Genomic DNA, 25222 nt, shown 5'->3' on the forward strand with positions numbered 1-25222 from the left:
ATTTGCTGCTCAAATGTAGAAAACAGTTTTTTTGTGGGAACTGATATATTTTATCAGCATTCTCTGATGAACAGAATGTTCAAAAGAACAGCATTTATTTGAAATTAAATTATGATAAATTACATTGTCTTGCTAAGTTGCTAAATTGACCCCAAACTTTTGTACAATAGTGTGTGTATTAATAGATAATACTGCAGGACATCTGTCTCACTATCTCAGCCATGAAACTAGAAGTAAATAGTGTGAGTTTCTCCTCTCTAAATTACATCTATTTAGCCTGTTCCATTTACAGAGAACTTATTAAATAACAAAACTGCATCAAGTCACTCAATCTGACCTTAATCTTTGAGAGCCTTCAACAGCAAGTAAAAATGATCAAAAAAGAACCCTTTCAGTAATTGTTTCTTTTATTTTTCAACATCTCCCATCAATTGAACCCATGAGGTTTGCTTATTCAGGCCCTTGAGGTATTCTAACATCCCACCTTATGAGGTGGGATGTTAGAAATTAATGCATTTCTTCTTACATTACCTATAACATTTACTTATTTGCTTTTCACAACTATTCATTATTCATCTTAAAAACCACAAGCAAATACGTGCGCGAAAACTATGTACAGCCAACCATTGTTTCAAGGAGCCTAGAATAAATAGCATAAATTAAAAATATTCAACCTTTTGAGTATTGCTATTTTAAAAGAACATAACATTAATAATATCTAAGCATACAAACAGGTTTTAAGAATAGTTTTCAAACGTTAGATTTTTTTCCCCTCAGGTCAGAACCTCGATGCATCAGGGAAGAACAAGGATTGCAGTCCTCTTCGCACACTCGTCAACTCTTCCTCGTGCTACAAAGACAAAAAACTTGAATTCAGTCCTGCACAATTGTGTGATATCAAGTATAAAATATCAGTTCTGTTTGGGCTCTCTCACTATTTCTTTGAAGAAACGCTCCTGAACTGACTTCATGCTATTCTTCATCAAAGACATCTGCAACAAAAGCAAAAAGGTTTCTATTCTAGACAATCAAAGGTTAAAATGGCTTGAACTACTGAACCATGATGGACCACTCTCAAAAAAGGTTCAGGTCCTCACCTCCACAGAGAAGACTTGTTTCTCATACTCTACACTATCACATACGTCAGTCTGAATGGTGCTTTTCAACTGCTGTAATCTGAAACAACAAAACAACAAGAATGAGCAAGACAAGCACAAAATCTAGTGTACAAACAGAGGGACCTATTCAAAGCAATCAATCAGTCACTTTGTTTGAATCAAGAGAAATAGACAAATTCTCTGAAACATGCCTTACAATGCATGCAAACACTGTTGAGTAGCTTTCTTGCAAAAAAGTGCTTTGTGCATGTAAACACTAAATGTTCAATTTACACTGACTCTTAGCAGCCTTTTTTTTTTAAACATGCAACCCTCAGTGCACAAAAAAAGTACCTGTCTGAAATCTTGTCTTTGAACTGCCCTTTTTTAAAGAAATCACAAGATTCTTGGCATAATAGCATTACAGAGTGAACAAATAATCAGCATTACTAAATTCTTGCTGTTTTCCCCTTTTGCATCTTGTTAGCTACGAACGGCTGGAAAATCCTGTTTGTTACTGCGACCCAGAACAACCCACAGACTAGTCATAAACAGGTCTTGTAGACATGATTACATATGCGCACAGAACAGTTGAGCTGGGACAACAGTGCTGGGAAATCTATGTTATTCATCTCATGTTCGTGCAGCTGTTGTATTCTCACCTCTTGGTTCCTTTCTCTTGGTAAGTGTGGAAGGACAAGGTCTGCTTCTCCCAGTAAGTCTGTAGATATAGTGTGATTAAATCAAAGGCCATTTACATGTATAAATATATATTTTACACATTTACTCGCCAAAGTCTGTTTGTAAATATAGACACTTGGCAAATCAGAACACTTGTTACCGTCAATTCCTCTTCCATGCTTCTCAAAACAATGTCATCTTGCTCCAGGTTTGCTATTTCGCTCAACAGGACTTGTTTAACTCTCTCCAGCCTCTGAGTACTATATATTAGGCAAGATATAGAGGTAAATATCAGATGTGTTACCGGGCAGAAACTCTGACCTCTTCAGAGTCAAGGGTCACGTCTGACCTGTACTGGTGCACTTGGACGCTGACAGATGACATGTGCTGCCCTAAGGTCTTCAAAGTCTGCCTGGTGTAAAGATCCATTGTCCTGCAGCGATTCTGACAAATGCACAAAACAAGTTATTAGAAAATGCTAATACACGCTCACTAAATGCTTCAGGATGTGCATGCAAGGATGTGAATCCTCACATAAGAGCTTGCATGTTTTAGCCAGAGCTGATTTAGTGAGAAAATTGAGATGACAAGCACCTTGATCTTCCTCTTAAGCTCTGAGCTGAACTGATGGCAGATAAAGCCCACCTGCTGAGCAGGCTGGGTCAGGTCTATGTCCGCCTCCACACTGGCATGCCTGCAGCTGGACCTTGTGCAAGATGACAGTGTCTCCACTTCCTCAGCTGGAGGGAACACACATAGACATACCCATGAGTCACTCATCAGCACTTTCAAAAGCACACACACCTGTACAGCGAGTGAGCTTAGAGGTGCAGTACAACTGAGCTTCTAAATTATTCATTTTTTTTATATTTACACAACCATTTAAATATTTGGGGTCAGTGGAATTTTTTTAATTGGAAGAAATACTTTTATTCAGCAAGAAAGAATTAAAGGGATGTTCACCCAAAAATTTTAATTCCGTCATTAATTACTCTCCTTCATGTCGTTCCAAACCTGTAAAACTTTCGTTCATCTTCAGAACACAAATTAAGATATTTTTTATGAAATCTGAGAGCTTTGTGACCTTGCATAGACAGCAACACAACTACCACGTTCAAGGCCCAGAAAGGTAGTAAGGACATTGTTAAAATAGTCCATGCTTTTTGTGCACAAAGAAAACAAAAATTTAATTTTCTTCTCTTCGGTGTCAGTCTCCACCGCCATTCAGAAGAGATCTACGATGTACACGTGTGCATTCAGTATAAAATGTTTCAGTTGCGTTGCTGTCTATGCAAGGTCAGAGAGCTCTCAGATTTCATCAAAATATCTTAATATGTGTTCTGAAGATGAATGAAGTTCTTACGGGTTTGGCACGCTTGAAGGTGAGTAATTAATGACAGAATTTTCATTTTTGGGTGAACTATCCCTTTAAACTGATCAGAAGTGACAGAATGTTAAATGTAAAAAAAAAAAAAAAAATATATATATATATATATATATATATATATATATTAGGCTAAAAAATTGTTGCCTAAAAAATATTAGGCAGCACAACTATTTTTATGATAAGAAATGTTTCTTGAGCACCAAATCAGCACATTAGAATGAAAAATACTGTGTTTACTGTTTTTGAGACTTCTTTCAAAAACATTAAAAAGCCTCACTGCCCCCGAAACATTTAAATGACATCAATAGCATATTCTTAGCCTTATTTTGTGCCTTCTCTCTCAAGTCTCTCATTACTGGATATTGTTGTTTCCTTGGCCCTTTTATTTAGGCCTCTCTGGTAACTTCTCTTTCTTCTCCCGTTCTCTGTAAATATGTCCTCCTCTTCTTCCTCTGAGCTGCTCTGATCCTTCACCAGCGGTTTAATATTGGGGCCTGAGGCACAGCAACACAACATCACTAGCAGAATCAAATGCAATCTGGGTTAATTTCTTAATCAGGAAATTGAGAAAACAAGATTTTCCCAGCAGAATCAAAAATTAAGAGTGTCTGATGAGCCAGGATTGGGATTAATCTGTGTCCGAAAAACTGAGATGCACATTCAGTTAAAACTGTCTGCAAAATCTAAATATTCAGTAATCTACTATGTATATATAGAGACCTACCCTGATTATATTATGTTATAAAGCATCAAATGATAAATCACATTTACATTTTTTGAGGTAATCAAACTTTCTCTACTCAACAATGTTGTTTGGTTTGTGTGTTTGCTGCATCATGCTTGGTTGCTCTGCCCACAGTGAAATCTTATTGGTCCTCAATCTAGATTTTTAAGGCTATATATTAAACATCAAATATGTTCTGATTGGCTGGTATTACCACAAGGAAAAAACACTTGCTGAGAAATGCTGGTAACTTGCCACACCATGCCTAGTTAGGGTGATGCATAATCTTTTTTAAAAGGAGATAAATACCATTACTAGGAGTGAAGGATTTATTAGTAGGCACAAACAGCTTTCTAGGCTTCATTTTCAGAGCTAGTTTAGAGGGAGAAGGAGCCTTATTCTCTTTGTCCTCCTCACTGTCCTCATCTCTCTCTGAAAGACTAGCGGAGTGGCTCAGGGTGAGACGCTTGTGGAAGGTTGTTGGACCTGATTAGCAATTGGTACAAAAAAAGATGCTTATTTTTGTATACTAACAAATAAAATAATAATAAAAAAAAAACACACAACATAATTAAAAAAATCTCTTCACCTGACTTAAATTCTACTCTCTCAACCTTACTTCCTTTCTGGCTTGCTGGTGTTTTCTACAAGTCGTACAAGAATGAAGTGATGTGTTACTGAAATATAGTACTATGAAAAGCGTAACTGTGCTCAGAAATAAACTGTTAAAGCTGTACCTCTAGCTCAGTGCACATCAGGGCCATGTTGCTCACAGATATGTGAGAAGACTGGCTCATTGTCACAGAAATGACAGACCTCCTTTCAAACGATGCTGGACTGGTTTTGTTCATGAGACCTCTCTGCTCCTCCTGGAGGTCTGGAGGGATGTGTGGGGAGGGCTGGGTGGATTTCTCCAGGGGTTGAGTAGGGGTCAGTAATGAGTGGACTGGACTCAGCTCAACCTGCGGGAGTAATGCATTACATAAACATATTATTTTTTAGATCAGAGAGGTAATGACAAATACAACATGTTTATGCTAAAATAAAGACTGAATAATACAATCAAATCACACCTGTATTTGTACCTATAGTGACCCCAAAAAACATACTTAAAAGGTATCAATATAATTGTATTACACTGTAAAATATCAACCCAAGTGGCATTCCTTTTCATTAAAGACAGAAAGATAGCACAAGCACACTTAAAAAGATTTCACAAAAATAAATGTTAAGGTTATAAAACAAATATAAATGAATGGCTTTATACACTGTTCAAAAGTTTGAGGTCAGACTTTTTTTTTTAAAGGGGTCATATGATGCTTTTTTAAAGATCATTATTTTGTGTATTTAGTGTAACAGAATATGTTGACATGATTTAATGTTCAAAAACATTATTTTTCAAATACTGTACATTACTGTAGGTCCTCTATGCCCCGTCTCTTTCAAACACTTTGTTTTCTACAAAGTCCCTCCTTCCAACAAGCGCAGTCTGCTCTGATTGGCCAATTGGCACATTGCATTGTGATTGGCCCGAACACCACAAGCACTCGTCAGAAATGTAACACCCCTTTCCATAATCGCGAGGTTCAGCTTTAAAAAATAAAAGTAAAGACAGTTAATAATGTCCTTGGTTTTACCATGATTTCAAGCCCAAAAGGGGAACAGTCGCATAACAGACGCAGTGATAAAGCTCCTATGTGTTTGCACACAAGCCATGATTAAGACAGCTGACTCCACTGTGATGTGACCCGCTCTTTCTCTCTCTGTCCCTCTCTCACACGCATGTACATACACACACACGACGCGCTAAATTCTTAAAACTAATAACAAAACATACAGTCGCTGATTCAGAAGTGCCAGATTGTCATAGCAGTCAGAATTACCTCCTCTCCTAGGTTCACGAAACGGTCGTCCATAAAATGCATCTACTTTCGGAAAGCCAAATAAAGTGCTTTCGCCTAGAAACACACAGCGTCTCCCTGTCATGGCTGCATCAACACTACTGCGGTTACTGAAACCACGCCTTCTTTCTTTGCGTGAACATCTGGGCTGCATTACGCAAATATTTCCACATTGTGACGTCAAGATGTGTGGGCGTGTTTGAATGAGCCGTTTTAGGGGGGCATGGCAGAGTCTTAACTTTGATAAAGAATATCTCTTTGGTTTTGAGGCTTTAGTCTTTGCAACTTCAGGGATCTTATCTATGGACAATCAGCTTGTAACACTCCAAAGAGAAAGCAAAACTTGAAATCGCATCATATGACCCCTTTAAGTCTGATTTTTATTTGTTTTTGAAAGAAGTTTCTTATGCTCTCAACCTCAGTAAAAATCTATAAATATCAGTAATATTATTACAATTTAAAATAACTGTTTTCTATTTGAATATATTATAAAATCATATTATAAAATCTTGTTTATTTGTGTGTCTGAATTTTCAGCATCATTACTCCAGTCTTCAGTGTCACACGATGCTTCAGAAATCATTCTAATATACTGATGTGCTGCTCAAGAAACATTTCTGATTATTATCAATGTTGAAAACAGTTGTCAGGACTGTGTGATATATTTTTCACGTCTATTTAATGCCGGAGTGTCAAACTCCTGGAGGGCCGTAGCCATGTAGAGTTTAGTTCCAACCCTGGTCCAAATCACGAACCATGTAGTTTTCAATTGAGCCTGAAGAACTTGATTAGCTGGATCAGGTGTGTTTAATTAGGGTTGGAGGTAAACTCTGATTTAATGCATACAAAGTTCAGAAGAGGAGCATTTATTTGAAATAGACATCTTTTGCTATTATAAATGTATTTACTGTCTCTTTTCAGTGTTTCAATCAAAATCAATTTTATCAATCAAAAAGCATGTCTAGATAATAAACTTGAACAATTTAACATCAGTTTATTAAAACTTTAAAAAAAATTACATGTTTAGGGCCCTATGAAATGTTTTATTTTTCCAACATTATGTTTTATTGTTACCAAATTCTGTGTTTTGCATGTCTAATTATTTGAAAGCATAAAAAGATGCTCATGAAGTGACTCTCAGAGCAGTTCTAGAGATGTTGTTCATGTATTTATGTCCTCATTAGTGAGACGACAGACGCTAATATCACCGGAAGCGTCACGTGCACTTCAGTACAAGTAGTAAACAAAACCGCACGTCTGCGCCAATCATTAACAGAGACACGCAGAATTCATATTTAAATAGTCTTTTTGCGGCTTAATATTTACAAATACGAGTGGGAGTGTGCTCACTTGTGTGTGCGCGTACGTTTGTGTTTATGTGTGTGTGTATCGGGGCTGAACTCCGCTGTGCGCGATACAGAGAGTACGACTATGTAATGTAGAGACTGAAATGTCATGCCATCGTGTAAATAAGATAAATAACATAAGGTTATTTAGTTTGTTCCTATAGGAAAGGTAACTTTAATCTGTTGTGATCTGGTGCTATAGAGAAAATAAAATTAAATAAAATTAACTTGACCTTCAAGGGGGGTGGGGGGCGGGCCACCCCGCTAAAATAATGGTAGGGGAAACACTGCTTTTGATCAATTTGAAAAAACCTAATCCCAAACTTTTGAACAGTAGTGAACATTAAAATAAAAATAATTTAGCCATAGAAATATTAAGTTAGCTCTTTATTTAGCATAATTTTTTGCAGATACCAAATGCCAAATATTTTTTGAGACAACTTTATGATCAGAGCTAACAATGAAATGAGCAATGAGCGCTGTAATGTCGTCCATTAGTATTTGATCTTTCCATCAATGTGATTTGAAAACATGCACTGTTTCCTGTTTACCTGTGCAGTAGGTGGAATCCGCTTAGAGCCTCTTGAGGTTGTGGAAACAGGTGTTATGGTGTGAGATGGCAGTTTCACAGCAGCTATATTCCCTGGGGTTTTACAGAGAGAGGAGGCTTTGAGAGAACCGAGAGGCTGTAGTGGAGAAGAGTCTGCTTCAATTGGAGAGATGGACAGAGAACGGAGAGGTGTAGCATTGGATCTCAAGTTGGTCGTTAGTTTTTCGCCTGCTACAGAGAAAAATTAAATATAATTTACACAGCAGTTACACAAGATGTTGTTTTTTATACCAGAGCCAGTAATTAACACAATTATTAATGCCCCTGACTTGCACATACATTTTGCAAATAAACATTTTAATTGACAGCCATACATTCATACAAATAGCTAATTTAAGGCACTTCAATTCTTACATCTCATCTTCTCAACGGAGGGAGGCGAGGCGAATGTGGAAGATAATCTTGCAGCCCAAGATTCCTTCTGTCTTCTGACTGATCCCTGAGCAGATGACGTCTTCTTCACTGTAAGATACTCTGGACTATACATCTTCTTGCCTTTATCATTCCTCTGACCTCCCAGAGTCTTTGCAAAGACTTTATCTGCCTTTTTCTGTACGTTCTTCTCATTTTGTAGTTTGGCTATGTCTACAGAGGTTTTCTCTCTCTTTTCTCCTTCTTCTGTGGCTCGAGCTGGGACAGTCTGCTGAAGCGTTGCTGCTCGCCAAACTGCTTTTTTCTATTCAGAAAAGACAAAGACATAAAGCTCATACAGGACCATTATCATTACTGTCTAGACCCTGAAGATCTTAAATAAAGTCATTTACAACTACTGAAGATCCCTGTGAATTGACTGTGCTGAATACTACATGCCTTAGGGGGTGGTGCTTTTTCGCTCTCTGACAGACTGGACTGGTTGTCTGAGTCAGACGTCTCTCTGTAGGTTCTGGTCAAGGCTGCAGCTCTTTGAGGTCGTCCTGTGGCTTTCTTATTATTGATGCTTGGCTGCCTTTTATCCTTCTGTTCAGCCATTTTCTTCTGTCTCTTCTATTATTCACCCAATTCAATGAAAAAGTGAATAATTACTATAAATATGATTATAAAAAAAGCAATACTACTGATTTAGTGTAGTAAAACTGGGTTGCAATAACAGTTCAATTTACTATGCAGACCGACTCTAATATTCTCCTCGGTCCACCCTAACCAAACTAAGCTGCAAATGGTTAATTTGGAAATGATTCTGCTTATGACTTTACAAATATGAGCACGTTACCACATAACCAACCTATATTTACCAAAATTAACACCTAACTCCCCCACCAAATAATAACATTATAAAAGTGATAAATAAAGCTACAATTGTCAAATATGGCAATTGTTCTTACCCGCTTTGGCTTGATTTGTTCTTTCACTGGTTTTGGCGAAGGCAAAGGTGTATACGGTGATTTAACTGGAACAAAATGAAAGTGTTAGAGATTATCATACAGAAGGATGTGAAAAAGAGAGAGGGAAAGTAGTTATTAATAAATTGTGTGTAGTCCTTAAATAAATGCCACCCATCTCCTCAGTAGAGTTAACCTTTGCAGATAACAAGTAAGTGTTCAAAACAACAGTTGGAGATGTAAGAGATTGGTGTTGCATACATGCAGTGTCAGCTGGTGGAAAGATGGGTTTAACCGGCTGCCTGCTGTAGTCTGCCACTTTGGGCTTGGGTTTCCTGTTGGCTGAGTGTAACCAGCTAATTTCTGTCATGTTGTCTGTGTCCGTATCACTGAACAGCTTTTGCTTTTCATTTGCCTTGGCAGCCTAGATTTTAACACAACCAAGTATAAAACATTTTTTTTGTGATAGGCATATGTTAAATCATCAAATGCATAAGTGTCCATCCCCAAATAATTAATGAAATGTGAAACCTTTGTAAGCCGATGCCTTTTAGCAGACTTGGAGAGTGTCTGAGGATTACTTGGTGGACTAAAAGAGAAAACGTAATATAAATATGCAATAAAATACATAAAGTATCAAGAAGCAGTCACATGTTCACAAATGCAGTATTTTCTTTGGAGAGATTTTAACTGAGTATTATTGTATTGTTCAACACTAGAGGGTGCTGTTTTTATAAATTAACAGAATTACCTGCTTTCCACTCTGGATGTATCAGAGGATTTCTTTCTCTAAGGAGGACAAAATTAAGAACTAATTAAGTTTATTATCATGTTTTTTAAATATTATACATATGATATTTATTTTGTTTGCATTCAGCGCTATTGGTGTCCTTACCACACAAATTTTTGGCATGTCTTCTGTAAATGCATAAACATCCCTGAGGAGACCAAACACAATAAATTCAGTGATTATAAAAGATAGGCCTATTTTCAAACTAAATATCCCTAGTTTAAGGGATTGAAGTAAGTAAAATGCAATACTCAAGCTGCTGGAACTCCTTCTTGGCTTTGTATTGTGTTTTGTGCAAGCTTGAACTCTTGGCAGCAGTTTTTTCCTACAACACAATGTGCAAGGGAAAAAATTGCAAGTTTGCATCACATTTGTAACTACCGTGTTGAAAAAATAGCATATGCTGGTTTGGTATGTTTAGCATATAACCATAACGCTCATTAAACCATAACGCCCATATAAAAGCTCATAACCAGCCTATAACCACCTGGCATGCTTCAAAACAAACCTAAACAGCATATGCTGTTTTTTTCAACAGGGTAGATGTATTGATTTGACCTTACAAATACTGTTTTCTTTCTAAATGACTTACAGTGGAGGATGGACAGCCGCTTCTATTGAGCAGATATCTGAAAGTGAAGGTAACAGTGTTATTCCATGTGAGGACAAAAGAAAAGGTAGGGCATGAACGAAAGGTCAGTCTGTGTCACCTGTTTGTTGACCCGATATTACACGGGCCCCCAGATTCATGGGATGCTGCTTTGGCAGATCTCTTATAATGACTGGATATAATTTTCACCATGCCATCTGCAGCATGTGCCATCTTCAGAACAATAACAACAAACACAGTTTAACATAATAAACCTTGCTTTGTTTTCTTTGATTAATAGGCTATTAATTAACAGGATGGTAGAGAGAGGACAGAAAATCATGGGGAGAGAGGAACGGGATTGGAACATCCCTGGTGAAAAAAAGCACACTTTCGCATACTTGAGTGTTTACAGGTATTATTGAAATAATACGCTTTAAAATAACATATTAAATATATTTAAAATACTATAAAAGTGTGAACTGAATGTAATATTTGATGACACTTAATTGCACATTATTTATAATTACAATTAAAAAATTCAAATATGGGAAATATAGCTTAGACTTTAATAGATATTTATATGTAATTCATAATTACTTCTATTGTCTTTGAAGTATGGTTCAAGTATACTGTTGAACGAACTGACAAGCACTGAACACTAAATTATACTTTAATGTAATTTGTTTAAACTTGCATGTCATGCATTTAAATATATTTGTAATTATACATTTTTAACGATAAAGTTGCAGTAAATTTAAAATAGTAGATAGAATTTCAAAATAGTAAATATATTAATTTAAATGTAATATCAAATAACACTACAGTTAAAATTATAATCACGCACTTTACATGTGATTTAGAATGTTAGTCAAAAATAGAAAATAAGTGTACTTTTTTAATAGCATGACACAAGATTATTAAAACAATCATTTAAAATGTAACATTAAATATTAGGTATTAAAAGTATTTTTTAAATATATATACTATTTATAAAAAAAGTATTTTTATTTATTTTAAAGTATTTAATACCTTAAAAGTATTTTTAATACTAGGTATTAAAAGACCTAGTCATGAGTGTACTCTTTACAAACACTCAAGAGGCTATATCTTTCATAAATATTATATTATCTGCAAGACGTTTTTTAAAAATACAATTTTAAGAGTTGAAGTATACTATAAGTGCAATTAAGCACACTTCTTTTTCACAAGGCATGCTAGGTCTGATCCAAACCTGCATCACCCACATACTCTTAAAGGGATAGTTCACCCAAAAAAATTTAATTCTGTCATCATTTACTCACCCTCAAGTAGTTCCAAACCATATGAATGTCTTTGTCCTGCTGAACACAAAGGAAGATATTCTCAAGAATGCGGGAAACAGAGCAATTCTGGGGCACCATTGACTTTTTTTTCCCAACTATGGAAGTCAATGGTGCCCCAAAACAGCCTGGTTACAAACTTTCTTCTAAATATCTTCCTTTGTGTTCGGCAGAACAAAGACATTCATATGGTTTGGAACTACTTGAGGGTGAGTAAATGTTGACAGAATTTGCATTTTTGGGTGAACTATCCCTTTAAATGCTACATTTCAATGTGCCTAGAACAAACCGACTTCAGATTCAAGTAATATTAATACCTGCCTTAGCAAACACTAATAATATTTGCTCTTTATAACATAAAGACATCTATTCCAACTAAAAGTGTCTCACATTGTCATGGTCTGATGTGTCGCCCTGAACTTCACTACTCTTCCTTCTCTCTTGTGCAGGTCTAGCAGGCATGGACTTCATTGATTTCTCCATATTTTCTTTCTCTTGACCTGCAGTCTTGGGCTTCAGTGAGGAGCCTCTCTGGGCTGTACGGCCATCTGTACCCTGCTGCTCCCTCACCACCTCCTCCAATCTATGAGTGAGCTGGGTGTGCAGCTGCTTCTGGGTCAGGGCACTGGATGCACACTGTGCCGGGGACAGACGCTGAGGAGGGGGATGAGAACTACCATCTGGAGATGATTACATAGAATGCAAGGTTACACAAAGCCACCTGATTCATATAGTGACAAAATATCAGAAACAGTGTTTCCTAAATTCAAGATTTGAAGCAGGGAAATTAAGTAAACAATCTGACAGATTCAGTGAATAAATAATTAGACTTATTCAGCATTTAACTGATTCAGGATTAAAAGAACTGGTCATTCTTTCATGAACTGGATTACACTTGCCTCCCTGAATAGTAGTGCAAAGAATAAAACATAACCAATGGGGGAGTAATAATGAGAGTAAATTATTATTTTTTATTATGTGAGAATGTGACTGCACAGTGATAAGAGCACATAATAAGCACATCTATATAGGAAATTGGTTCAAAAAGTCAATTATAGTATAGAGGTCATAATAATACAAACATATTTTACTACGGAATGCCGGGATTGACCAATCGCAATTATGTATTCAAGAGTCCCGCATTGTAGTTTATTCTTTGCTGATAAAACACACCTTACATATCTGTTAACGCACCTGATATAGTGTAGTTTTTAGAGCAATCTTTTTGCAGGGCCAGCAGTGATCCGGATACAGAGATTCTCCTTTTACTAGAGTTCAAGCTCCAGATAGCAGGTGAACTGATCAGAGAAGATAGACATCAAAGCATACATTATATTGTATGCTTTGACAGAATCCTCTCTACAATGGACGTAATGTTACACAGTTAGGAAATGATAATCGAAATGCCACTAATAATACACTCACAATGAGCTTCCCTTTCTCACAGGTTGGGAGTCTGGGACTATGCTGTTATCTTTTACACAAAGAAACAAAAAAAAGTTAAAAGCATTTAAATATCGGCAGTGGAATTTCCTTAGTATGCTTCATATAATACCAAAAGTGTCCTCTTCATGGTCAGCTTGCACCATCTGTACTACTTTGTCTATAGGAATATGCTGCAAGAAATATAGTTTTTTATAGGGTTAGATAAGCCAATAGGAGAAAAAAGAAGGTAGCAAAAACCGAAAACATGAAATAAACTAATATGTCTAATTTAGTTTAATATATAACTAAAGCATATACTAATCTATATATATACTGTATATATGAATTCAGAGCACCTTGTGGTACTTTTTTCCTTTAGCCTTTATGCCCTGGATTTTCTGTTGGTCTTCATTATGAGCAGCAGGGGTCGACTAATAAGACACAAACAGAATTCACTGAGATTACAACCATTAAGCTGTTCATTACAAATCCATAAAGACTAATCGGTATATAGCTTCATTAATGTAACAGTGTTTCATAAACCCTATTCTCCATATGTTTTCATCAGTATAAACTTGAATTTGAAGTGAAACTTTCTACAGAGCGTTTACCTGTGCTTGAATTGCATGGGCCTTCTTTTGGTTATTCTCGCACTGAAAACTAAGAGAAGGCACACTGGAAGATGTTTTAGACATCATGAGTTCTCTAAGTTCAATCTCCTTCTTCCTCTCTGAAGAGCTCATCATCTGAAGAGCTGGTTTCACCATTAGCTTTGACACTACAAAAAAGTAGTTACAAAACTTTATATTGCTAATAAAAAATGACATTAAAATCTACAGATGGCTATATGTTACAGGCATTTCACCACAAGCAAGAGATAATCTTTACAACAAACCTTTTAACAAACTGAGGGGCAATTCAAAATTATTGCGTGGTAATCAACAACAGAGCTGAGATTGCTTGCACTGTTGCTGGGGAAAACTACAGAGCTATCTGTGATATTCTACAAGAATGGATTCTTTACTGATTAGTCATAAACATCTTAATGGACCTACCTGCAGGTAGCACACAGATGGAGGAACAGCTCCCCGGTTTACTCCCCACACTGCCAGAAATGTATGTGCAAGACTCAGACACCTTCATCTTTATAGGGGTTACCATCTGAGAAAAAGAGATTTTTAGAGCAACTTTTAGAGCAAGAGACTTCCAGCCACAATGATGCCACTAGCATGTGCACAAAGCTGTAATAACAGCAGCAGTAACAGAGGTGAGTTAGTGTCACCGTATTCCAGTTGTTAAAAGTGAGAAAATACAAACACGTCACTTCAACAGGGTAAATGAGCACAACAGTTCACCAAAGTTAATTATACAGGTCATCTAATTTAATAACACGCCTGGTTGCACGGTCCAATAAACAATCATGATTATAATTAAGCCCTGATGAAGGCAATTACATAACAGATATTTTCATTAGGCAGCTGGTGTTAACAAAGGAAAAAGCCTAGTTTTTAAAATAAAATCCGACAAGCAGGTGGGTTTCACAAATGGCTTGAGAGGGAACAATATTCAGCTCTGTCAATAAAATGCCATCAGATCATTTGTGGTCAATTCGAAGCTCTCACAAAACATCATTATGCTTTGTAAAAGTTCCACAGGCATCCTAAAATGAATGAACAATTACAATGCTTATGTTGTGAGCTTCCTGTCTTACCTGTAGGGGCACATTGTTTGTATCTGGTGTTGGATGTGTGGGAGGCTGGCAGGGAATGCTATGCCTGACTGATGATGACCCTTTTCCCTCTACACGCAGAGAGGGGGACACTTGACTTTCAGGGACAAAAACCTGTTAGTTTAACACAGACAGTTAAACCTCACACCTTATGAGAGAAAGACACCCTGCAATGTCACAATTCACCTTATATTCTATCTACCTCATTTTAAGGCATCATTTGAGTCTGACTCACCTGTGAACTTTCCTGTGAACTTAGGTTGACGTGAACAGGTGTTTTCACAATAGAGGACTTCCTAACAGACGTCTGAAATACAGGAAGAGCGATTGAAAACGTCACTGCTGATTTGCTGTGTGACAGTTGCATAGAACAAGTGATTAGACATTTAATGTGTTTCATTCCTATTAGCAGATTTAATAAAATGTTAGAGCTGTACAGCCTCTTCAGTTCAAAAGCTTATCAAACAAATGATGAGATCCTAATGACCACACAAAAACATGCATTTAATCAACATTTCATCTTATCAAACCATTAGTTTCGGACTGATCACTCTGGTGTAAAGCTATAAAAACAATACCATGTAAAAGTTTAAGAGGAATGTTATGTTATACTCTTTATTAGAGTAGAGAGAGATTTGCGCTTAACTGGATAAGGGAAAAATATGATTTTTTTTTAATTACAGAAAAACTAGTAACAGTTTATTTAAGCATACACTAAAGTAAAAACTCTAATTAGATGAAGTACTGGTTCTTGACATTTCTACTCTTCATTATATAACTTTGACTGTACATGCAGGTCTTTTTGAGAAAAAGTAACATCAGCCACATCACTCACCCTGTTCTTAGCCTGCCCATAAACACTCTCAGTGGCTCGCAGGATGTCTAGAGATGAGCTGAATTTGATGGTGACTCTGGAGCCCTCTAAGTTGTCAAAGCAGGCTGGCTCAGTCAGAACCAGATGAAGAACCTTCTTGCCACTCTCCTCTGTGAAATCAAATTTAGATATGTGCTTTTATACACAGCTTAGAACAAATCCTGAGCTCAATCCAATATGGATCCAGATCTATTGTTTTTGTGGGTTTTGAGAACAGTTGCAGAAGACCAGTTTAGAGGGGACAATGTTGATTGTGTTACCTTCTACTATGTAAATCTGGACCTCATTTTCAACTATACACAGAGTGTTCCACTGGCCATCCTGAAAGAGAGAGACATCTATCATTCCTATTCCTATTCATTTCTTCCAGAAAACTGTCAAATGTGATTAAAAAGCCCATTTTGTACTTAATTATAAACCAGGGATTCCTAAATGGTTTTGTCAGCCGAAACCCTACCCTTCTTTTTTAAACTAATATTACAATAATTCAACAAAACATTCACATACTCGCGGTTCTGATGTTGGTTGGTCACATGACATTCAAATAAAAAGATAATACCTCAGTTCATATAAGATTCAGGTGTATTACGAACCCAAATTGAATATGAATAATAATAATTATTATGTTATATAAATTACAATTGTACTGTAAAATAAAAATAAGCATTTAATCATTAGTATGTTTACCTACAATTTACAAAATTAATATTTATGTCTTAAATTCTTCACTTTCAAATCCTTGAGCTTTAAACATTTAAAATCCTCAAGCTTTTATTTTTATATTATACTGCTGAAATGCTGTAAACCTCTGTCCATAAAAATGTATGCAATTATACAAATGTGCAAATGCCCAAATGCACATTATTTGCTGTATTTAACCTGAACTGAGTTGCTTTGAGACGCTGAATATAGCAGTTCATACTGTGATTATCGTGCAGTGCTATATATTTTAGGGATGTGCACGAGTACTCGATTAATCGATTACTCGAACGCATCAGCGACCATCGAGCATGAAAACGATGATCGATTGGCTCTAAAAAAGTTTTTTTTTTTTTTTCTTTCTGATTGGTTATGCTGGTATTTGGGCGGTAGTCTGATATTTGATTGGTTATGGCTGCGATAAGTTGCGGTTTAGAGACAAGACCGGAGCACAGAGCAAATATGGCTTCTAAAGCGCGCAGCGATGTCTGGCAACACTTTGAAAAACTTGACGGAAAAACAGTCAAGTGTAAGTTGTGCAGCGCCACACTCGTCTACAACTCCACAACGAGTTCGATGCGTTACCATCTTGCACATAAACACAAAAGAGCAGATGATGCTGATGCCACTACCAGCAGTCAGACGAGCATAAGAGATTTCACCATCAGACAGAAATGCGACACAGGCAGGGCAGAGAAGATGACGCAGCTAATAGCAGAAATGACAGCAAAAGACTTGCTGCCTATTAGTTTTGTTGAAGGTGAAGGTTTTAAACGTTTAATGAATTACGTTGAGCCCCACTATACTGTCCCATCGCGCAAAACGGTGACTGCAAGGATTGATGCTCTATACGAAAAATGCGCTTGTTCACTAAAAGACAGTCTGTTGAAGCCAGCGCGGGTGGCTATAACTACGGACTCGTGGACCTCGCTAACCACTGAATCGTATATGACGCTAACCTGTCATTACATAAATGAATGGAAAATTCACAGCGCAGTATTAGAGACGCGAGGTTTCGAGGAAAGACACACAGCTGTGAACATTGCCAACTACCTAAAAGATGCAACAGAAAAGTGGCTGTTAAGCTCTGAAAAAGTAATGGCATGTGTGCACGACAACGCTGCTAACATGGTTCTGGCAAATCAAAGTCTTTGGGAATCAGTGCCCTGTTTCGCACACACCCTGCAGCTTGCAATCAATGAGGGCTTCAATGTTGCAACTGTAAAAAATGTAATAGCTGCAAGTAGCCGCTTGGTATCACATTTTCACCACAGCACAGTAGCTACAGCCGCGCTTAGGCAGAAACAACAAGAACAAAATATACCCGACCATAAGCTTATTCAGCATTGTCGCACGCGGTGGAATTCGGTGTGTGACATGTTCGAACGCCTTTTGGAACAGAGGTGGGCTGTGTGTGCTGTTCTGTCCGATCGCAATGTTACAAAACTTGCAGATGCGAGGACACTTGACCTAAAAGATGAGCACTGGGAGATTGTGGAAGAACTGACACCTGTTCTCAAGTCTCTTAAGTGTGCCACAACTACAATGTGCAGTGAGACCCATGTTTCCAGTTCAATGGTCTATCCGATCACACACAGTCTCATCACTAGACACCTAAACACACAGAGGAGTGAGTCTCCAAGAGTGTCTGAATTTAAAAATGCCGTAGCCGAATCTCTGAAACGGCGCATAGTCGCAGTTGCTGAGGATGCTGAGAAAGTGTATCTGCCTCTGATTGCAGCGGCTTTGGATCCAAGACACAAACATCTCAAGTTTCTTGAGACAGAGCTTCGGGAGAGAGTAAAAGAGAATCTGAAGCAGCTTTGCGAGACAATCCCAAATCCTGTCAGACCCATACAAAGTAAGCCCGACTCATCAACGGCGCTCGACACTCTTTTCGGCGAGGACTACGGCATGAGTGATGTTTCTCCGCATGACACCGAAATCGAAAGCTACTTCAGGGAGCCATGCATCTCTGTAAACCAGGATCCTTTATTGTGGTGGAAAGTAAACGAGTCTCGATTTGCAAAGCTAAGCACCCTTGCCCAGTGGTACCTGGCTGTTCCTGCAACTTCTGTGCCTGCTGAGCGCGTTTTTTCCACCGCCGGTCTAATTGTAAATAGACTCCGCACTCGGCTTTCATCTGAGCACGTAGACCGACTGATCTTTTTGAATAAAAATATGTAGTCCTTATGTTAAGTTTTATTAGCCATGCATGGCAAAATATTCAGGCTGTTTTTGTTTTAAGTTTAAGCAGCAGTTAAATTATGCCGGCTTTATTTTATATAGCCTACCTTTACCGACTGATCATTTTGAAAGAAATGTTATGTTACCTAATCTTTAAGTTTTATAGCTGTGGTAAAAATATTCAGGCTATTTTTATTTTAAGTTTACGCTGGCTTCTAATTTTCCTTAGGCTATGGACTTAACAGTCGTTTGGTGAAGTTGTATTAAACTTTATTTTTGCAAACCTTTTACAAAAAAACTTTTTTGATCAACAGCTGTTGTGATGCTGCTGAAGTCAAATATTGTTTTGTTAAAAATAACAGTTCAATAAAATAACTGAAAAGCAGAGTATCATGTGTTTTATTTGTTTGATAAAACATAGAAAAAGGTAGGTTACCTTTTTAAAACCTGATCCAAAATATTTATACAAATAATAAGACACCCATATTGTTGGGGATAATACTGTAAAATAACTTTGTGGGTTTTTTTTGTTGTTGTTGTTGTTGTTTTTTGCGGGGCTTCAGTTGCCGTTGTTTTAAAGCGCCCTGTAACGGGAGAACCGCATCCACTACTTTCTAGTTGGCACGTAGTTCAAGCTCACATACATTTTGTGTAGATAAATACAAATTGTAATATAACATTTACATAATGTGTATCTAGGCTATGTGATTAATTTTATAGACAATGCGTCATGTAGAAAAAGCGCTTCAGCTTCACCTCACGCTGTTATTTCTTTTTAATGTTTACTGTATTAACCACTATTGATGGTTATTTTTAATAATCTGTGTTAATTTAATTATTTTCTGAATCCTGTCATAGTTTTATCAACAACGTAACAGGGCTTTAATTAAAATATTTTAATTGTCGCTATGACACACACGCCCCGCCCCTTGCTTAAGCTCCACCCCCGATTAATCGAGTACTCGTTTCTCAAACCTGTGGATTACTCGAAATGAAATATGACCAGAAATGCCCATCCCTAATATATTTATTTTATTTTTTACATTTGATAGAATTATTAGCTTTTCATCAACTCACAAATCCCCAAGGCTATACAAATCCCCGTTTGAAAAACCCTGTTATATATTATTATTATTTTCCCAGGTCTAATGTAAGATGTGGCCACTGTGATAGACTAAAATGTCATTACCTGGGCCCTCTTATTAGCCACACAGAAGTAAAAAGAGATACTTTGACTTCCTAGATTGAAGTCAATCCAGAAAGCTTTCAGATTCTTGTCCTCTGGCATGAGCAGCTATAAATATAACAAAACAGAAATATACATGTGGTTCAAAACTGCACAAAACAACAGAGTGTATATATTCCCATACTCACCCTTATAAATGTGAAAACTAACCTCATGTTTGTCCAAAAATGCCTCAAGGCAAGGGTAGGAGTACACGCTGTGAAAAGATAAACCAAGACATGTTACACAATCAATAAAAAAAGCGAAAGCTGTCAAAAGATATTAAGTACCTTCTTCCATCTCCTTGCATGCCATTGACCATATTTAGAAACTCCCTACAGTCCTGTCACAAGAAAAAAAAGATACTCTAAAATCCTATGTGACCAAAGAAAATCAGTTTAAAATTACTTATTTCAAGTGAGTCCATATTTACAGTCTCAAACTCCGAATCCTTGATTTTCTTGAATGCAGACGAGACAAAGGTCATTGTAAACCAGGAGTCAGCTAGCTGATTCCTCTGAGCCGTTGAAGCCATTCTGCAGAGGGCCTCCATTAAAGACACCTGCAAATCATAATCTGAACCACAACAGATATGTAGCTACAATCAGTCGCAGTATGAGTGCAGTTTAAAATGAGTTTCGTAATGATCATAGCATTTGTAATTCTTTTAAATAATTTTATGATCGCACTTTCTAAACAACGTAAACTCATTACAATGGATTTTTACACTAACCTCCACCTTTGAGGATTTGGCTGGCCACTGCATTCCTGATAAAAACACAACACACTACAGATTTAAAATACAAGCATACTCGCACTCCTGCAGGTACTTTCCAGAATAAGGAGTAAGAGAGGAACTTTTAAACATATGGTTAAGTACTTAAGACTCAGGAGACTGATAATACATTATCATTTAACATACATCATAGACAAAGCCTCTTGAGTTGACAAAATCTTCTTTTTCTTTTTCAGCTCCATGGGAATCTTTTCCAGAATAGCATTGAGCTTCCTTGCTGCCTGCCAATAAGAGTAAATAATAATCCTTCATACATCCTCTCCTGTAATTCAGTCTTCTATTTCTGGAAAAGTCTGGGTAAACACAGCTCGAGTGACATGTCATGACTGGAGGTGTAGAATAAGTTTTCAATATGATTGAAATGATTACTTCTCAGCATATCAATGGTGACTGAAGCTAGGAAGGCTTTCCATTAAGAAATGCAATGAATCTCCTACCTCTTTCTGAATCATGATGTTTATTTGTGCATCAGAGGCTAGTCTGCCAATGTGACTAAGCAGAGCTTCAGCAACTTCATATGTACCTGAGGGGATACACAGATTTGAACTGAATGCAGAGCACTGTCCATCTTCCCCTGTCTTTTTTTTTTTTTAATCTGGAACAAAACACTCACCTTCTTTACAACTTTCATGAACAACCTGCAAAGGTGAAATGACATGCACAAATCAGAATAGTATAATACAGCATGTGTGTGTGTTTCTGAATTTACTGATTATGTTTTCTTTCACACTTTTTTGATCTTCTTGATCTTATTTCCTAGCATTTACATTTGCTGATTCAGATTGCTCCAATGGTGACATTTCAGTGATGGCTTTCAATAGATATGTTTGACTTTTCTGTCAGTCAGAACGAATCCAGTCTGATTTCAGATTTTGAAAGCTCTGTTTACAAGAACCCTAAACATTGCAACATGTTGTCATGTATTCTTAATGTATACCAAATTGTAAGGTGTACATTAAAATAATCAAATTCATATGTATTTTTTATCCAACAGAGAAAATAGGCTGATTCATATGGAAGTTCATTTTCACTGTGGAATATAAAAACAATAAAAAAGGTAATTGCAATTTTTTACCTCAAAATACCTCGTCTGAACTGTGAGATGTAATCTCAGTTTATAAACTCGCAATTGAGAGATTGGCCACAATAGGAGGACATGGCAAAGACTTATTGCGAGTTTATAACTGATCAAAATTTGGATCAGTTGAGGTGTTTACAACAAAATATAGCTAATGATTGTTGCATTTCCTTTTACCCCCCAAAATGTGACCCTGGTGCACAAAACCAGTCTTAAGGCGCTGGGGTATATTTGTTGCAATAACCAAAAATACATTGTATGGGTCAAAATTATCCATTTTCTTTTATGCCAAAAATCATTAGGAAATTAAGTAAAGATCATGTTCCATGAAGATATTTTGTAAATTTCTTACCATAAATATATTAAAACTTAATTTTTGATTAGTAATATGCATTGCTAAGAACTTCCTTTGGACAATTAAAGGCGATTTTCTCAATATTTAGATTTTTTTGCACCCTCAGATTCCAGATTTTCAACTAGTTGTATCTCAGCCAAATATTGTCCGATCCTAACAAACCATACATCAATGGAAAGGTTATTTCAGCTTTCAGATGATGTATATATCTCAATTTAAAAAATAATTGACACCTATGACTGGTTTTGTGGTCCAAATGTGCCGTTACAAACCATCAGTGCATCAAAGAAGTCCTCAGCCAGCTTTATCATAGTCTCATTTCTTGATGACCCTGCCTCCACCCACAGCTTTCTGGATTTCTCGAACCACTGCACCATGTAAACATACATTTTAAGCAATAAAAACATTCTTCTTCACCAAAACTGACATAGAGAGAACAGAAACACTGATCATAAACTTATCTTCTTAACAAATCCCTGGGCAACCATCACAGATACTCCTCCACCGCCTGGAAACACCAGCATCTCGCCATGTTTGTGTAAAATGGTAAGCACCAGACAAGCATTGTCCACATTTCCAAGATCCATTTCCTGCAAGAACACACAACGGTAATATAAATCCAGTGAAGAAGTTCATACAGTTAAGTCATGAAGGCAATGTTAAACATATCACTAACCCTGATGAAAAGCTTATCCAGCTTGGTCATGAATTGTCTGGAACATTTTATAGTGGTTTCTTCCTTGTTTTCATTTTGTAAGAATTTTTCCAGGTCCTGAAAATTATTGTGTTTAAAAGCCTCATCCACCAGTTTCTCCACCTAAGCAATAAAATAAAAAGTGAACTTTGTGGCCTTAACGAATATAAAAACATCTCATATAATTACAGAACACAAAAGCATTTCAGAGGCGAGTTAAAACCATTTTCCCAGAAATAAAAGCATGATAAACAGCTCGTTTGGGTTTAATTCTCACCTGATGGTCCTGCAAAGGAGCCATGATGCACAGACGATCACCTGTTTTAAATGTTAAAGACATTAAATAACTCAGAAATATGAATCTCAGATGCAGATAAGTCAAAGAAAACACAATTCCAGGAAAGATGAGGACTCGGCTGTCTTTAAATGTCATATTTCTCAGAATTGAATTTAATTAAATGAACCAAAAAAGGAACTAAACTAACGTTATGTTCTTTGGTTTCGTTTATATGTCATCTATTAAAGCTAATTATGCTGACAGAAAATACTGTCGCAAAACAGCAAAATAATAGACATAACCGTGAAAATGAATGCTGTAAGCGAACATATTTCATTTAATAATTAGATTAAGTCGTGGCTATTTTAAGGGTGTTCAGATCTTACCTCAGATTATGACTGACGCTTCAGCGGACTTCAGGAGACTATTTTACATAGCTTTTATTATTAACAAACAACGTGAAGTTAACGTATATCGAAAAGGTACAATTACCGAGACGGAAATGGTCAACTTACACTCAAAATAGTTTGTTAAAAAGCGATATATATCGCTTTTGACGGTTGTACTGTAACGTTGTGTTCTGATAACGCGGGAAAAAAATGACGCGCATGCGCAGACGCAAACAAAGAAGAAAACAAGGACAGTGGACGGCTTCTCGATTCAAAACTCACCGAGTGTTCACTTAAATACTATAGTAAAATAATAATAATAATAGTACATTTTAAAAGCACAAATCTTACAAAAAAAAATAAAAAAAGTACTGGATACATTTGAATGATTTATGCATTCCAGTTGTATATACACACACGTGATCAGAATTGTTGGCACCCTTGGTAAATATGATCAAAGAAGGCTGTGGAAATAAATCTGCATTGTTAATCCTTTTGATCTATTATTTAAAAAATCTATCCTTTCATTGGAGAGTAAGAATTTAAAATGAGGAGAAATATCATTATGCAATAAATGTTTTTCTCTAATATACATTGGACACAATTAACGGTACCCTTTTATTCAATACTATTTGAAATCCCCATTTGCCAAAATAGTATAGGAGTTTTCTCCTATAATACCTGATGAGGTTAGAGAACACGTCAAGAGATCAGAGACCATTGCTTCATCCAGAATCTCTCCAGATCCTTCAGATTCCCAGCTCCATGACGGTGCTTCTTCTCTTCAGTTCACCGTGACCTCACTCATTTTCTACAGGTCAGAGGACAGATATGGCCATAGCAGAAGCTTGGTTTTTGTGCCCAGTGACCCATTTTTGTGTTGTTTGGTTTGTTTTTGGATTATTGTCTTGTTGGAAGAGCCAAACATGGCCCATTATAAGATTTCTAACAGAGTCAGTCATTTGTTGATTTTGTATCTGTTGGTATTTGATAGAATCCATGATGCCATGTGTCTAAACAAGACCTCCAGCAGAAATATAGGCCCACAACATCAAAAATACAGTAGTATATGTCACTGTACACATGGGGTACTTTTCTCCCTGTGTTCACCAAACCCATCTCGAGTGTTTGCTGCTAAAAAGCTATTTTTTTAGTTTCATCTGCCCATAGAAGCCAGTCCCATTTGGAGTTCATTTTTTGGTGAAAGCATGCCTGGTCCTCTTCCAGGCATGCAGATTAATAACATTTTCTGTTTATTGGAAATTCTTTATTATTGCCCTGACGGTGGAAATGGGATTTTTCACTGCTCTAGCTCTTTTCTTAAAGCCACTTCACTAATTTGTGAAGCTCAATTATCTTCTGCTGCACATCAGGAATATATTCTTTTGTTTTTCTCATTGTGGTGGATGATTAGGGGAATTTGGGCTTTGTTTTCCCTTCTATTTATATTTCTATGAAACAGGAAGCCATGGCTGGATAATTTCCTGTTCATAATCACACTGGTGTGCTCAAAATTGTGAATGGGAATATATTTCAGATATATTTTATTCATACAAATTTCTAGGGGTACCAGTAATTGTGTCCAACATGTATTTGAGAAAAAACATTTATTTCGTAATGATATTTCCCCCCATTTTATATTTTTATTCTCCAATGAAAGCTTAGATTTTTGTGATTTTTTTAAATAATAGATCAAAAGGATTAACAATGCACATTTATTCTCACAGC

The 25222-nt window shown here is 36.7% G+C and overlaps 1 protein-coding gene across 4 annotated transcripts; it reads right to left on the reverse strand.

The window, feature by feature from the left end:
* Positions 1 to 415: 415 nt before the first annotated feature.
* LOC306859506 (uncharacterized protein) lies at positions 416 to 23725 on the reverse strand. 4 transcript variants are annotated; one of them, XR_013783308.1, is made up of 47 exons: positions 23492 to 23725; positions 23106 to 23146; positions 22811 to 22951; positions 22596 to 22724; positions 22407 to 22511; positions 21315 to 21339; positions 21139 to 21224; positions 20828 to 20922; positions 20639 to 20673; positions 20339 to 20481; positions 20196 to 20248; positions 20077 to 20122; positions 19870 to 19974; positions 16055 to 16115; positions 15756 to 15904; positions 15156 to 15227; positions 14903 to 15034; positions 14247 to 14352; positions 13803 to 13969; positions 13548 to 13622; positions 13322 to 13382; positions 13192 to 13240; positions 12961 to 13064; positions 12157 to 12446; positions 10566 to 10678; positions 10448 to 10484; positions 10107 to 10180; positions 9961 to 10003; positions 9817 to 9854; positions 9597 to 9654; positions 9327 to 9489; positions 9069 to 9133; positions 8557 to 8730; positions 8101 to 8422; positions 7688 to 7917; positions 4627 to 4851; positions 4479 to 4533; positions 4199 to 4375; positions 3522 to 3659; positions 2373 to 2518; positions 2128 to 2222; positions 1939 to 2038; positions 1760 to 1818; positions 1098 to 1176; positions 936 to 992; positions 532 to 850; positions 416 to 472 (listed from the first exon to the last, which is right to left on the reverse strand). XR_013783308.1 is itself a non-coding variant. In XM_079400552.1 (47 exons), exons 3-47 carry the CDS (start codon positions 23127 to 23129, stop codon positions 779 to 781), a joined length of 4797 nt encoding a protein of 1598 aa, XP_079256678.1. In that variant the 5' UTR covers positions 23130 to 23146; positions 23492 to 23529; positions 23621 to 23695; the 3' UTR covers positions 416 to 778. The 4 variants fall into 4 exon arrangements, 3 of the variants coding, with proteins under 3 accessions (XP_079256678.1, XP_079256680.1, XP_079256679.1); XM_079400552.1 differs by having other exon boundaries at positions 416 to 850; positions 3498 to 3659; positions 23492 to 23529; positions 23621 to 23695; XM_079400554.1 differs by having other exon boundaries at positions 416 to 850; positions 2424 to 2518.
* Positions 23726 to 25222: the final 1497 nt, after the last annotated feature.

The sequence above is a fragment of the Barbus barbus genome (genome assembly GCF_936440315.1).
Source record: "Barbus barbus genome assembly, chromosome: 40".
In the NCBI taxonomy this organism is placed as follows: Eukaryota; Metazoa; Chordata; class Actinopteri; order Cypriniformes; family Cyprinidae; genus Barbus; species Barbus barbus.